A 17,077-nucleotide genomic window follows, 5' to 3' on the forward strand; every position below is an offset into this window, starting at 1 on the left:
TCAGCAATAGTTGTATGTCTCCCAAAATTTAGTTAATATTTTCGCTCTTGCTACGCGGAAACTCTCTACAACGCATCGATTCCTTTGAAAGTGAAATTAAAATCACCATGAGGCTTTTGTCGAGAGTTAGTGCTGGACTGGATCATCCGAAGATTTGCACCGGACAAACAATTGCAAATATGTCGTTGTCCTGAGTCAAGGGATTCCGATTCTCTCCATCCCGGACCATCAACTTTCGACAAAAGCCTCTCAGCTCTCCATTGTGATTTTACTTTCATTTTCAAAGGAAATGGTGCGTTGTGGAGAGTTTCCTGCTAGGAAATGCGAAAATTCCGGATTGGCCATTTTTATCGGCAGCACACATAATTATTTTGGTTTATTTCCAATTCGTCTAATGCCAATTTGTCCAATTACCACTCGTCTACTATCATTTGGTCTACCACCAGTTCGTCCACTCACCACATGGTCTATTTTCATTTAGTCTAATGCCATTTCGTGCAATAACCAGTTGGTCCAATAGCCATTGAGTCCATATACCATTTAGTTCAAGTTCAAGTTCAAGTTTATTTTCCATTTCCATTATCAACATTACAAGCAAATACAAATCAAACATACATTATAAATATAGACAGAAACAAATGAAATGTGATAACAATGATTACAAATCAATTACAAGTTACAAAATATTTGTAAAATAGTTTTAACAGAATCTGATATGGAAATGAGGGGATCCACTAAAAAGCATTGCTTGTAGAGCGTGGATCCCCTAAGAAAGTATATCAAACATTTGAGAAATGGGGCTCATTCGCAGGAGTAAATACAATAAGTTAAAATAGAATATTGGAAATAATAACAAGATGGTGAGTGATAGCGAGAAATGATAAAAAGATGACAGAGATACAGGACGATACTAAAAACTAAAAAGAAAACAGACATGATAAAGAATAGAGGGAAGAGAGAAGGAATAAAGTACTGAAAGGGGAGCGAGAGGGAGAGAGAAAGGGCAAAGATAAGTAGGGAGGGGGAGGGAGAGAGATGGATGCACACACACACAGACAGACAGACAGACAGACAGACACAGATAATATGGAGAGAGAGGGTCAGAAAAAGAGAGAGATAAAAGGGGGGGGGGGGGGGCAAGACCGAGAGTACAAACGTGGATCAACGAGAGTGTGACTCAATAGATGTAATTGCAGAAGTAAACAATAAAATCAAAAAATCAAAAATAGCAATGCTTAGATAGTACTAAAAATATACAAACTAATTAATTACTTTGGTAAGACAGTAAAAGAATTATTTTTAGTTTTCTCTTAAAGGAGTGGATAGAGGGGGCCTGTTGAACATCTTTATGGAGTGAATTCCAAAATTTGGGGGCGGTGAAAATAAAAGTATTTTGCGCAAAACGAGTTCTTAAGATAGGCAGATGAAAGTTATCGGCTTGCCTGGTAGGATACCTATGAAAATTGTTATTTTGAGAAAACAAATGATTACATGCTAAAGGAACCATACTATTTTTTATACATAAACATAAACTGCCCAAGCTGAAATTGGTATAAGTCTTGAACCTTTAAAATTTTGTAATCAAGGAAAAGCGGATCAGTGTGAGAACGGGGGTACGAGAATGAAATAATACGAAGGGCTTTTTTTTGTAATAATAATATTTTGTTAAGTAAACTTTGATGGGTATTGCCCCAAACAAGGATCCCATAGTTGATGTATGGTAGTATAAGAGAAGAATATAATGTAAGTAGAGAAGTAACAGGAATAAACGTTTTCAACCTATTTATGATGCCTATATTTCGGGATATTGTTTTGCAAATTTTATCAATATGGCATTTCCAGGAGAGTTTGTTATCTACATGAACTCCCAAAAATTTAATTGAGGTAACACTTTCCAATCGGAAATCTTCAATAAAAATGTCAAAAGGTAAGGAATCTATGGTATTACTGAATAAAATATATTTAGTTTTTTGAAGGTTAATTGATAATTTGTTAGCTCTGATCCAATTCAAAATATTAGTTAATTCGGAGTTTATTATGTTAACAAGTGTAAGCGGATCATTGTGGGAGAAGAATAGATTTGTGTCATCAGCAAAGATAATGAAAGATAAAATGTCAGATGCTCTGCAAAAATCATTTATATATAAAATGAACAAGAGGGGTCCCAGAATACTTCCTTGTGGCACACCACAATTAATATTACACAAATTGGAGGAATGGTCATTAAGAAAAACAAATTGTTTTCTGTTAGAGAGGTAATTCCTGAACCACTCCAAGGCCTTCCCACGTATGCCATAATGCCATAATTTATGAAGTAGGATGTCATGATTAATAGTGTCGAAGGCCTTGGAGAAATCCAGGAAAATACCGACCATGTGTGAAGATTTATCGACAGCATGAGCAACTTTTTCAACAAAGGATAATAAGGCGTGAATTGTACTGTGCTTTTCTCTAAAACCAAACTGGAAATTTGAAAAAACGTTGTTATCATTCAAAAATTTAATCGTTCGAGTATATACGAGTTTCTCCAGAATTTTAGAAAGACATGGTAGTAGGGAGATAGGTCGATAATTGTTAATATTCAGTCTATCTCCTTTCTTATAAATGGGAATGACTTTTGCAATTTTCATGGAGTCAGGAACTTGTCCATGAAGTAAAGACAAATTGAAAATGTAAGCAAGAGGATCAACAATATATTGAATTATAGTTTTAAGTATAACGTTATTGATATCATAATAACCGGAGCTTCTTTTATTATCAAGATTAGAGACAATATCCATAAGTTCATAAGGGGATGTCGGGGTCAAAAATATTGAATTTGGATTGGGTGTACCAAGAAATTCGGTAAATTGTTTGTATGAGGGCGCTATATCCATAGCAAGGCGGTTTCCGATCGATGAAAAATGGTCATTAAATATATTAGCGATGTTGAGGGGCTGTTGAATAATCTCGTTGTTTGATTTAACTTCTGAAATAACATCTTTATTTTCTGAGACATTCATAGCTTGCTTGAGAATTTTCCAAGTGTTTTGCATATCATGTTTATGTAGTTGTAATTTATTTTCGAAGTATCTTTTCTTTTCAACACGAATGATTTTAGTCAAAGTGTTTTTATAAGATGTGTATTTCAATTTGGCATTTTCTGTTCCTTTTGCTTTATATTTATAATAAAGATTATTTTTTCGATTAATTGAGCGAAGTATGGATTTGGAGATCCAAGGTAGTCTAGGGGACTTTTTATAATTCATCTTGTCATTTCTCCTTTTAGGAAGGTGAATGTCAAATTGACCTAAAAGCAAATCGCAAAATTTATCGTAACAAGAGTTAACCTCTTCTATGTCATAAATACAAGACCAATCCATATTTTCAAGACTTGTACTTAATCTGTTTAAATTGCCTAAATTGACGCTACGTCTTGAGGAACAAGCACCTTGTCGAAAGGACGGTTGTGCTAATTTGTAAGAAGTCATAATTGGATAGTGATCTGTAATATCGGACAAAATTATGCATGAATCAGGATGAGGTATAATATTAGAGAAGATGTTGTCAATTAGCGTAGCAGATAAGTTTGCGACACGAGTTGGTTTGGACACAAGTGGTAGGAAAGAGGCCGCTAAGAAAGTTTCAACAAGCTCGTGTGCAATGTTATTGTTTGTAAATTTCAGTATATTTATATTGAAGTCCCCCATAATAAAACAATCCTTGTTGGTAAAAGTGGGACAATTTAACAGGTCAGATAAATACGAGGTAAAGTCATTTGCATTAGAATTTGGAGGTCGATAAACGACACCTGCAATTACATTCCTGGCGCCGGTGATTTCAATTTCTATAAAAAGAGATTCAATAAAGTCATTGACAATTGAAATATTTTCATGGATAGAGTAGCGAAAACTATGATGAACGTACAGAGCAACGCCTCCACCTGTCCTACCCTGTCTGTTTTTGTTAATGAAGCTATAGTTGTTTAAGGAAAATGGAAGGTTAGTGTCCTGGGATAGCCACGTCTCTGTAAGACCTATTATAGACATAGGTTGTGGTGATGGGTTATTCAGTATCAATTGTAAGTCATCGAAGTGCTTGCTCAAGCTTCTTATATTTAAATGAAGTAGGGAGAATGTATTGGTATAAAAATTCTTAACAATATCATTAAATTGGGAAACGGTTACGTATTTACAAAGGGAAGTATGTGCCGGGTCATTGTGATCAAAGTCAAATTGCAGCTCTTCAGCCGATGAACTGATGGCATCAGCAATGAAATTATCATATGTACCTGAAGAATATGTGGGGGTTACATTAGTGGGAGGAGATCTAAACAATTCAAATAGTTCGTCATCTGTTAAAGAGTTAAAAGCGAAATTGTTATCCACACTGGCCATTGAGTGCTAGGAATTAAAACCTGTAGAAAAGAATAATTGCCAGTATTGAAATCAAATGAGACATTGTTCGTACTCTCGTTGATAGAGGAGTAGTGAACGGTGAAGACGACAGAGGAAAGAAATATGCAGTGGAAACAGAAACAACGGTGGTGAATGACGGTCACACAAGAAATTGACAGACAAGATGATGCTCGCAACACTTAACAAATCAAAGCCAAGAGAGAGAAAGAGAGAGAGAGGGGGGGGGGAGAAGGGGGAGGAGGAACAGGGGTGGTCTTAGAATGTAAAAGAATAAGATAAAAAGGATGATGATGTAGACAGACTAATGCACACTAAAAAACAAAACAAAACAAACCAAGAAAAAAAGATGAGTCAACAAAGAAGGCAACAAATGCAACAGAGAACGAGAACGTGTAAAACTGAAATAATATAAACTGCGGATACCCCATGGGGAGAGAGAGCAAGTTGCTTCTTAAAAAAAAAATAGCTAAAGCAAGTGTACGGACCTACTTGGCCAGCAAATCTATACATGCAATTTAAACTAAAATTTTACAGAATGTGATTTGATTCATCATAGTACGAATTGGTTTGGCAATATCTGGTTTATGATTTAATAAAATATAGTTAGGTTAGAATTTAATCAATTTGCAAAATCTTACAATACAGTCTTAGTTTTGAGTAATTGACAATGCAAAAGAAATAGGATCATATTTGTGATTAAAGAATGTTCATTGATAATCTCTTGCTAGTGAATACAATTACCATATAATTTGTTTGTGGTCAGACGACAATGCATCATCTAGTTTTGTGATCTATCGAGATGGTATTTCAGTAAGATCTTGGATGTAAACTCCATTACAACTTTGGTTGCAATTAATTTGCAATATATTCCAATCAGATCTGTTGAGCAAAATTATACATCAAAACAAGATATTGGTTGTCAAAAATGTGAAGCATATTTGAATTAGATTGTTGGTTGTGAGCATTACTGCACAACAAGATTCTGGTTGTGAACAGTCTAATAATAAGATCTTGGTAATGGATAATTTAAGCTACATCTTGATCATATCTTGGTTGTGATTAGTATACTGCTATTAACGATGTACTGCATGATGCTCGCAGCGAGAATCTCGTTGCGAACAACATGTAGCACATTTGCAGTGTCAGTTTTGATCGATCATACTGCATTTTCAAGAAATTTTGATAATGATTAATCTATAGTAATTTTACAATAAGATCTTAGTTGTGAGCAAAGCATATCTCATCACAACAGGAAGCTGGTTGTGATCAATCTACAATGGTCTGTTTCATGACATTACAGATGAGATCAATCCGCAAAGTATTTTAACCAGATATTGGTATGGTGAATATAATTTGCATTACAAAGACGTAGGCTAGTCATAGTTTAAAGAATATTACAGTTACATCGTGTGAACAATATATATTGTATCGCAATAAAATATTGGTTGTTATCAATTTCCAATCAGATTTTGTCAACAGCGTATTCAACATCATCGTTATCATAATAGGATATTTGCTTTTAATAATTAACCCTATATTCCTATTAAATCTTGTAAACAATATATACCGCATCACAATAAAATATTGCTTGTTAACAGTTTACAATTTAATCCAAACAAATCTTGTGAGAAATATACAATGCAACACAAAATATATAGGTTGTTCTCAATTTGCAGTGCATTCCAGTCTAATTGGACTAAGTGCAAAATGTGGAAAATTTAAATGATAATAGTCACACTGGTTATAAGACGAAATGGTCACAGACGAAATCGTGATTAGACGAAATGTTGATGGACGGAATGGTATTAGACTAAATGAAAGTAGACCATGTGGTGAGTGGACGAGTTGGCAGTAGACGAATTGGCAATTTGCCATTACCTTCACCAACAGATCGAATGCGATGATCAATCCCTATACAGGATTGTACATTTTAACACTAAATAACACTTGTCTGCAAGTTCAGACTCATATTTGGCACTAACCAATAATGTCTGGAATGAAGACTAGATGCTAAACTCTCTGGCCCGTATTCTTAAGTCAGGTTTAACTTAAACTCAGGTTTAAAGTTGTGGTTTAAGTATGGGAAGCTAAAAGTATCTTTTTTATTATTAAGTTGTATGCTTCTTATGTTACTGTGCTCTTTCCTGATTCATCGATGGTGAAGACAATCATCTATTTATACTCCCCATACACTTGAGCCGAATGAGCTGAAAGGATATCTCTACTGTTGGTGATTATGTAAGAATTGGCTGTTCATATTTTAAACCACATCTTTAAACCTGAGTTAAAGTTAAACCTGACTGCAGAAAACGGGCCTCTGTCTGTGTCAGCCACAATACATAGGGGGTGTTGCAAGAAAATATTTGCGATCAACTGCAAATATTCTGTTGCAATTTTACAACTGATAGATCAATGTTAGCTGTAGCAAATCAGACTAAACCTCTTGTTTCAAGGGGCAGATTAGCCATCAATCACTGATTTGCAATTAACTACAAGACATATAATTGATTTAGGGACCAAAAATAGACTTGCAATTGATCGCAAGTTTCTTGCAACACCCCAATAGTGAGTCCATTCTCTCTACTACAGACTGCATAATGCACAATGAGAGTTGCGAAAACCAAAGGTATGTGCTTCCAGACTAAAATAACACCGCTTTACAAGGGAATGGAAATATACCGGAGTGAATTTGAAAAATAAAGTTATGAAGGTTATTTTGCTAACATATTAATAGGTCTATATAGCTAAGTGGTACAGAGTGTATTTACTCCTTTGTCTGGCTTGAGTATTGTTGTGTTTTGTTGGTTTACAGTGGAGCAAGAAATTAAAAAAAAAATAATTTGCAAATAGGCCTATATCAAGGTTCGTATTAGCTAAGTACCCAAAGATTCAATTATGTAAGAAATGGTATAGAAAGACCTTCAAGGTGACACAGTAACGCTCACTGCAAAAACGCGGGTGTTAATTTAATAGCACCAGCCTCTGGTGGTTTCAACGCTTCTCTGGTGTGGACCGAGATAATGGATACCAGGCTGTTCTTAAATAAACACTGGTGTTTTGCAGGGCAGCAAAAGCAGTGGTGTTAGCCGGTGTTAATGACCACAACAGTATGTTAAATTTGGCGTGTTACTGCAAAACCCATTGATGTAACACTTTGGTTGTTATTTTTACACGTTTTGATGTTATGTTCAATTAGGGGTGTATAATATAGTAGCTCCATGGTGTAATTCTGACGCCCCATGGTGTAGTGTGGAGAAAACAATAATTGGTGAATCCTTAATACCCAAGTTTTTACACGATGTATACTGAGTATTTTAGTCCTGGAGGGAAGGAGACCTGCCAAGTTACGTTTAACTGGACAAGCTAAACGTCACTTGGCAGGTCTCCTCCGCATCTCTTTCCACATGTGGATCTTGATCGTTGACTGCACGATCGTGCCAAAATAATTTTTTTTTTTAAAGGTTTATATGAAATAATGTTTGTATGAAATGAAATAACGAAAAAAATGACACGCATGCATGTTGCCCTTGGCATACACTCTAAAACAAATCAGTAAAAAATGACTAGTTAATAGGGTCAACTGGGCGCAACTGTTATTCTAGTCATATTTGACTATTTTCTAGTCATATTTTGCTAGAACAGAGTCATTTTTGACTAGAATATGTGTCAGAAATGTGACTATCAGTGATTGCCATATCAGTTGCTCCCAGCTGACTACTGGTCTAGTCAATTTGACTGATCTGTTTTAAGAGTGTAATCTAAGAATTGCATGATATTACCTTTCTTTAAAGTAAATTGTGTGATATCATTCATTATGCTATTTTGTGCACAAGATGGGAATATGGAACCAATTAAATATTTCATTGCAGTTCAATGTTAAACATCTCAACACACTCGCACTCACTGCATACCTACATACTGAGGACGTATTTATCGATTACCCCCCCCCCCCCCCCCCAACAACAACAAAAAAAGTTTTTCACACAAACTATTCCGGTGCTTCCCTTTGTCGTCCGTGTTCATTGGTTAAATTTGAGAGAACACGATGCTATGTAAGGGTAAATCTCTTTACATAACTCTTTATTTGAAAAATTGATACCTTGAATTTCATAATTAGTTTTATTTGAGATATCTTGCAGTTATAGGATGGAGATTGCTAATGGATATTCTTAGAAGTTAATAAAAAAAAATCAAAGAGTTACATGCTTTCCTTCCCCACTTAAACTCAAATAGAATCATCTACATTGTTTTAGGTTTTTTTCCACCTTTTTCCTCTGAATTCGCACCAGGCGGTGGCAGCTGTCGCATTGTTTCCATATTTGGTCGTTAGAGGGCGTCTTATATCTAAGTCTCATTGGACGCGTTGAGTCGAGCGTGGTCGCCGACCATCTCGACGTCCATGCGAGAATCCTGGGCAAGCAGCAGCGACATATCAAGACGATGGTTGAGGCGGTTAGGAGGGTGATGGCGAGGACGATGGCGGTGAAGTCTATGTAATCGTGTGTAGTCCATTCATCGTCGAGAAATCCTATAATTATAGAGAAATCAAAGGGAAAGTTCGCAATAGAAATGGGTGAGCAAACATAAAGTAAGGGATACCGGGGTTAGTTGGAACATGGGGTAAGTTGAAACATTGTAATTTTCTTTAACGCCTGTAAAATAAAATTTATGCAATACTGCCCTCAATTTATTGTTATCAATAATACAACTGTCTGTGTGTGTATTTGAGTTTTGTCAGACGTGTATCAATCAGATATGATTATTTACGTCTGGGACCAACCTTTAACGTCACCATCCGAAAGACGTGACCAGGGCTCGAACCTCGACCCTCTGCATCAATTTGTAACTTCCCCACAGCTTGGATTACAGGCGCACGCCACAACGCCCAGTTGTATTATCAATAACAATAAATTGAGGGCAGTATTGCAATAATTTTTACTTTACAGGCATTAAACAAAATTTTAATGTTTCAACGTACCCCATGTTCCAACTAACCCCGGTCTCCCCTTCATAGAAGCAGATGTTGAGAGGGTAGGCCAGTAAAAGTTTTGCGAATACTTAACTTTGAAAACGGAAGTGAATAATGAAATTTGAATTGCTATCAATTATAATCAAAATGAAAACTGCGTAACACAAGTTCTTGTTTTTGGTAATCCATTACACCATAGTAATCGACTTTCAGTTTTTTTCGCTTTCCTACTTTCATTCCTTTTCATTAAACATTTTTATTCATAACGTTGCTTACTTTAATGCCTGTTAGTAAACACAATGAATTTTCGGCATATCCCCGTGATGTTGCTTACAACAAGATTTTTTTAAATAAAAACAAACAAACATAAGTAAGAAAAAAAAACGGATTCCCGTAGCATGATCTTGGACAATTGTATTGCCTAAGTTTGAGGGTTCCTGCTATTTTAGTTATTGCTGGTGGTGGCGATGGTGGTTGCTGTTGTTGTTGTTGTCATTTGATATTTTCAGGCAATGAAACATAAAACGTAATAGTGAACCTACTTGTTTTTGAGAGATTCAGTTCTTCACAGCGAGTTCTCTTTCCATAGGCATTTGGCCAGGGCGCCATCACCGTCCAGTCTGCCATCCAGCCTTGTGCTGAAAAAAATATTTTTTTTTGTTGAAAACTATGTTGAATACAAAGGAAATATTAAAAAAATATGGGAAATATATATATTTCATGTTATAATCTCCACGATCTAATCTGATTCAAATCTGATATGCACAATTTTGGTTTAGCTGGCAATCTGATCGAAAGAGGATCGATCATGAAAACATTGGGAGCAAACATATCAATCCACTCCCCGGAAATTGGGCTAATTAAACAAAAATATAATATGCGATGAAATCATATATGTTTCTAAAAGCATTGAAAATATTCAAGTTGGTATAAAAATAACAATAATAAAAAAATGTCAATTTTTCGGCGCGCTTCGCGCACAAAATTCTGTAATACAACCCTGGATTAATTTTTCACCCCTTCCAATCGGACACATGAATCGACTCCTTCGCGTGTGTCTAGAGTCTAACATTAGATTGATATATTTGGAATACAGTTCTGTTTATCAGTGATGTTAAACAATCGAGCTTCGGGTATATGGCATAAGAAGGTCAACTGAAAAAAAAAAAAATCGATAAGATTTTCGTTCATAACCCTGCTCTATCAGATTAACTGACTAAGGTTAAATAACTTTTAAATCATACGGAGGCGATAATCAAATCAACCACGGCATGCCCTAATATTTCACACATCATTGGGTTTCCAGTAAAACTAAAGCTACGAGGAGCATTTTCATCGTACTCACCACCTTCACACGAACTCGCCATTAAGTCAATTAAGTACGATATAAATCCCATATCGAGGCTCCACAATCAATTTCATCCTTTCTCATCCTATAGCTTTTAAACGTTGTGAAAGCTAAATCCTGGCGATGGGGTTCGCTTGAGGATGGAATTATTAGAAAAATATCGCATACACAAATATGTATCTGGGACGGTGCTTTTTTTAAATTATATCTTTTAGATGTGTACGTACGTAGGTTGCGAGAATTATTTGCTTGGATACGAATTTGGATAACTGTGATGTTAAACTGCGCAGTGATTATGACGTCATAAAAGGAACGCGCTTTTTGTCTAGCTGCTCTCGGGTACTTTGGCGAGTTTGACGAATATATTATGATGTCACAATAAGATACGTGCTGCGCATGTCTATTTCATCCACATGAGAAGATTACTTTCCACTTACTTGTCTTATCCAGTCATGACTATAAAAATGAAAGGATGGAAAGGGGTAACCACCCTTTAAAAGGGCCGCGGAGTGTCAGCTTCTTAACCATTTGCGCGCTGATGTTTCAATCTTGCACATTCGTACACAAATTTTAGCAATCAAATTAGATGATTAAGAGCAATAGTTTTTCGATAACAGCTACATGTTTATCTTGTATACTAATAATTGTATTGAACTCAAATGACGGAAATGTAAAAGTATACTACTAAAATAATATACTGATGACACAGTAATTCTACACTCTAAAAACAAATCAGTCAAAAATGACTAGTTAATAGGGTCAGCTGGGTGCAACTGTAATATTTTACTATTTTCTAGTCATATTTTACTAGAAAAAAGTTATTTCTGACTAGAATATTTGTCAGAAATGTGAATATCAGTGATTGCCATATCAGTTGCTCCCAGCTGACTACTGGTCTAGTCAATTTGACTGACTTGTTTTAAGAGTGTATAGGCCTGATGAAAAACGAAACTGGTGCTGATAGTTATCATACAAGTATTGAAAGCTTCTCAAGTTGGTGCATAAGCAACCACCTCTTCATAAACCCATCTAAGTGTAAAGAACTTAATTTTGATTTCAGAATTGCTCCCCCACAACCAGAATCAATTGTATTAGACGTTGTTACCATTGAAGTAGTAGATAGGGACAACCATTGACGATAAACTTAATTGGATACCCCAAGCCAAGATCACACTTTCAAAAGCTCGAAGTAGAATGTGCTTCCTTCAAAAGCTTAGGACCGCGCATGTTCAAGAGAGGATTCTGCATGTCTTTTATAAAGCAATGGTGGAAAGTGCAATTCTCTTTTAATAATTCAATTGTTTGGAAACATGCAAATAGGAAATAGGACATACACTCTAAAAACTCGAATGTTATAATCAACATTTGAAAGGTTGGAGGAGTGACAACCTTTTCCAAATGTTACATCCAACCTTTTTTAAAGCTAAATCCAACATTTTAAGTGTTGGGTAGAGCCATTAAAGTGGTAAATGCAACATTCAGAAAATGTCACTCCTCCAACCTTTCAAATGTTAAGTTAACATTTCTTGTTTTTAGAGTGTACAAAAACTAGAAAGAGTTGAAAAGTAAGCCTCTAACATAACAAAAGAAAAAAGGATGCTTTGTAGACGAGAATGAAGGTAGAGTCCTTGAAAAAGCCAAAGAGATCCTTACCAATGAGAAACATGCCCTTCATAAATATTATAATTTGATGAGGTCAGGCAAACGTCTGACATCCCTTCCCGGCAGAACCCCACGCTTTGTAAATTCTTTCGTTCCAGTTTCAATCCGTGCATTAAATAGCTATAATTGAAATTATGTTACCCCCCCCCCTTCCTGCCTATCTTAATTTCTCTTATCTTTGCTTGTTGATTTGTTAGTATCTTGTAATCAGCATTCCTCTAGGCTTCGTAATATTTTCACAGGTTGACATTTTCACGGTGACTGACGTTACATGGCACAATTTTACACACTTTTCATTGTGTGCATGAATTTTAGAGATAATCATACACACAATGAAAAGTGTGTAAAATTGTGCCATGTAACGTCAGTCAACGCGAAAATGCCCAGGTGGAGATGTTTTTTTTTCCCAAATACAGAATACGATCATTCCCCGATTCCACTTTTAGTATGAAAATCCCGCATACATTCGTAATTTCGAAACTTCGTTATTCCGAAAGTTCGTTAATCCGAAAACGAAATGAGGTTCGTAATTCCGAAGGTTCGTTTGTCTGAAAACGAAATGATTAACGAACCTTATTTCGTTTTCGGACTAACGAACCTTCGGAACAACGAACCTTATTTCGTTTTCGGACTAACGAACTCGGAACAACGAACCTTATTTCGTTTTCGGATTAACGAACCTTCGGAACAACGAACCTTATTTCGTTTTCGGATTAACGAACCTTCGGAACATCGAAATTTATTTCGTTTTCGGATTATCGAACCTTCAGAATAAAGCCGCAGAAGTTCGGATTAACGAACCCTTTTACGTTTTCGGATTAACGAACATCGAGGTATAGGCTAATTACGTGTTTCGGAATTACGAAGTGTAACCGAAAATCTAGGTGCGCATTCCCTGTTAAAAACACTGTTCTCTGAGAGGTATACACCCTCGAGTTTTAAACAGTAAACTATTGAATTTGAACCTAAAATTATACTACCAAACAGGGGCGCGGATCCAGGAATTTCCAAAAAAAAGGTGGGGGCACATTTTTCCGAGGAAAATTTAACAAAAAAGAAAAAAAGAAAAAACACAAAGCACTCAAATAAGTTTTTCAACCCAAAATTATGAATATTTCGTCGATAAAAAATTGACAAGCCAAAAAATAAAAAAAAATGAAAAATAAATGAAATAATAAAAAAGGCCTTCACTTTCAAGGGGAGGGTCACTGTATCCGCCAGTGCCACTAAATGTTATAGAATGTTCAAATCAAAGTGATAATGATGTGTGATCAAAATAAGAGAAAAGCCGTATGTGCATGAATAGCCACATTGGTGCTTTCCCATAAGCTGGCAGACATGTATGGAAGACAAACAATGAAAACCTGTGATTAAAACCGTGATTAGTCACTGTTTTTATGGTCTAACATACATGTATTCCTTTGTTAAATCCTCAATGCGACGCCATCTAAAACTCAACAAATCAAAATCGTTTTTTTTGTGACGTCATCTGGAACTACTCTATGCACATTCGAAATTCGTATTGGCAAATGTACTTGTGCCACGGAGACGTATTTGCAAAAGTAAATGGTCCACAAGTTATAGTGAACGAGGATGAGGTAAATATGTGTTTTCAGTAAGGAGATTATTATTGTTTATTATTATTTTTTTTATTATTATCATTATTGTTATTATTATTATTATTGTTGTTGTAATAATTATTATCACCTCCACTGTCCACAACTTGATGATAATATATTAAGCGTTAAACAGCAACCGGACTTCTTCCAGAAATCTCTATATTCTATCAAATTGGTCCTCTTCTCATCGTTCACTTCTCTTTATAATTTAAGACCTTCCGTAGGATATGACTTGTTCCAAGCAAGCTTGCCTTCTGTGTCGATTCAAAGGACACCTCGACTCCTAGAACAGCTAGACAGCTTCTGTGTTTTGTTGTCAAAGTTCCTAAGGCTCCGATGACTATTGGTACCACCTTCGCCTTCACCTTCCATATCCTTCTCAGCTCCCATGCCAGATCGTTACACTTCTGTATATTTTTCTCCTCTTTGCGCCAAACTCTGCAGTTTCCTGGAATCGCAACATCTACGATGATATCTTCCTTTTCCTTATTTATTATTATTATTAATATTATTATTATCATATTATTGTTATTACAATCATTATCATTTTGAATAGAATCTTGTCGGGATTAACTCTTCACGGGTCCTGTATTGTTAATACTTCTAATAATTAAATCATAACGTTACTGGTATAAGGCGCATACTTTACGGGTGTTTCTATAAGCGCAATGTGGCTCATGTTTAAATCAACTATTTAACAGGTATAAATATTAAGTAGGGTCTTGAACCGACTAACAGACTTGGCATTATATGAATGTGAGGGGGCCGGGTAGCTTATTCTAAAGAGAAGGAGCAGTTGAAGAAAAAGCGCAGTCACCATATTTTGTAGGGGTTCGTTGTCTGGGACAATGGACAGAGAGGTCTTGAGGAGGAGGTAGAGCGTAAAAGAAATGAGATCTGTGAGATATTTTGGGGATTTGCCGTTGAGAATTTTGTAGGTAAGGAGGCAGTGGCGGACCGTTACCCGGAGGAGACAAAGTATTGGAGGGACATCGTATTGTTTGTGAACAACGCTGTGCCCCTCCAATGCTTTGTCTCCTCCGGCTCACGGTCCGCCACTGTAAGAAAGTGAACTTTGAAAGAGATAATGGTGCCATGAGCCTAATTACATCAGGAGGGCTCAAGATATTCGTTCGACCCAACCATTCGAATTGTTTTCAATTTGATGTTGCTGATTGACAAAAATGTATGAATATGATTCAAAATCTAACACTGATTCTAGAAATGGTAACTACTGAACTTCCTTCGCCCAAATTGGGAAGATAAAAAGTGACTTGGTGCTATTTTTTGACTGGCGGACTAATTAGGGCTATTTTACTCTTTCAGTCGATGAATTTGATCCATTCATAGTTATCTTCATATATGGCGATTTATTTTTAAAATGAGCTGGCTACGGTACCCTTTCCTGGTCAGATATGGAATGCCAGATACATATCCTCTCCAATGGTAGTACACATTCCACCCTCTAATTTCACATTTATTTTTTTTGAATTTTTCAAAAGTGCCATTTTAACACACAAGTCTATGGGGAATGTTTTACGCGCGTGACACCCTAACAGCAGAGTTTGAATCCGTTGAAGTGGAACGAAGTATGTTATGAGGGAAGTTGGAAAATATTGCAGTAATCTAGACAGGCATGTACAAAAGAAGCACACAAGCTCAGTAGACCATTCAAATGAGATACAGATAACAATGATCAATGGAGGACACAATAAGATTCACTCCAGAGGATATACACAGAAACCAATGTAAAAAAATGCACACTACAAATATACAAAAATGTAGACAAAATAATCATTTAGAAATTGACTAGACTGTTCCTTGACCGGTAACATAATTATCAATAAATTACAACAAATACCAAAATCAAGCAAAAGTTATTACCAAACAGGAGATAAACCTCAGAGCCTAAGTGAGAAGGCTACCACACAAAGGATGTGCACACCAATGTTGCTTCACATTGTTGCTTGTCAGTATTTTTGAGGCTTTGACCAAACTCGCTATGTTGTTTATATAACATGATTGTGATAAATAATATAAAATTCAGACATCCCCGTGAATACGTTAGACAGATAAAAGATGGACAAAAAGGGGGATATTCAAATCAGTGGTATAATACGTCAAACACATTGAATGGGGCTAGACGTGACAACAGGGGCAGAAATTTCTAAAAAGCTGGGAAAGAGCGAAGCGAGCGATCAAAAACTTGTGGCCTTCGTGATTGATTTTGTCATATTCAGAAAATGATACCATATTCCACATTTTTATTTTCCTTTTTCCTCCCCCTTTTTTGTCATTTTTTTTTGGGGGGGAGGGGGCTGGTCCGTGCCCCGTATATCACCGCCTTCTGCACGTTATTGGTTCAAATTACTGGTAAACAAACATACTTTGAAGGAGATATAAAAGGAATCCCAAAAGACTGAAAATTTTTGATCAGAGAAGCCGACTATGGTAGGTTGTAAGACGAACACCAACCCCTGTGCCCTTATTAGGAAAACGAACAACCTACTGAAACCTCCCAGGTTACGGAACAAAAGGGACCAGAGATTTATCCGAAGGTGTTTCCAGCAAAGGCTTCGTTTTTTGCCCTTTTTCGATTTGTTTCTTTCAAGAGGGAAACCTGTCAGTGGAGGAAATGCAAATATAGGCAAAGTCCGTTGAAACGGGTACAGGTGATCACTAATAGCAATTCATAGCAATTTGTGCCTGTGACACAAACAACTGCATTCAAAGGAATGCTCGGGCTGAAAATATTTACATCTAATTAAATAAGTTAAGTTCACAGAGCATAATGCTGAAAATCTCATCAAAATCTGATAACAAATGGTGAAGTTATTGAATTCTAAAGTTTAGCAATATTTTGTGAAAACAATTATATGCACGTCATCATGAATATTCATTAGATGGGTTGATGATGTCACATCCCCACTTTCCTTTTTCTTATGTTATTACATGAAATCATAATTCTTCAATTTTTTCATACAATCATATGTGAATGTGTCTCCCTTATAATGAAAAAGTTGCAGCAATAAATATCTAATGCACTTATGTGCCCATTCCAGTATTTTTGGTCCTTGAAGGA

The 17,077-nt window shown here is 36.0% G+C and overlaps 1 protein-coding gene across 1 annotated transcript; it reads right to left on the reverse strand.

Moving 5' to 3' along the window:
* Positions 1–8,632: 8,632 nt before the first annotated feature.
* Positions 8,633–10,763, reverse strand: LOC121427952. Its single transcript, XM_041624528.1, has 3 exons — positions 10,712–10,763; positions 9,909–10,004; positions 8,633–8,925 (listed from the first exon to the last, which is right to left on the reverse strand). Exons 1-3 carry the CDS (start codon positions 10,761–10,763, stop codon positions 8,633–8,635), a joined length of 441 nt encoding a protein of 146 aa, XP_041480462.1.
* Positions 10,764–17,077: the final 6,314 nt, after the last annotated feature.

Source organism: Lytechinus variegatus, chromosome 14 (assembly GCF_018143015.1).
Source record: "Lytechinus variegatus isolate NC3 chromosome 14, Lvar_3.0, whole genome shotgun sequence".
Lineage (NCBI taxonomy): Eukaryota > Metazoa > Echinodermata > Echinoidea > Temnopleuroida > Toxopneustidae > Lytechinus > Lytechinus variegatus.

Bases quoted from the DNA above. Each gene is read 5' to 3' on its own strand.
- LOC121427952 (XM_041624528.1), bottom strand. From the start codon at position 10,763: ATGGGATTTATATCGTACTTAATTGACTTAATGGCGAGTTCGTGTGAA. The intron at 10,005-10,711 runs GTGAGTACGATG...TATTTTTTTCAG, and splicing joins GGCGAGTTCGTGTGAAGGTG to CACAAGGCTGGATGGCAGAC. The intron at 8,926-9,908 runs GTAGGTTCACTA...CTATAATTATAG, and splicing joins ACTGAATCTCTCAAAAACAA to GATTTCTCGACGATGAATGG.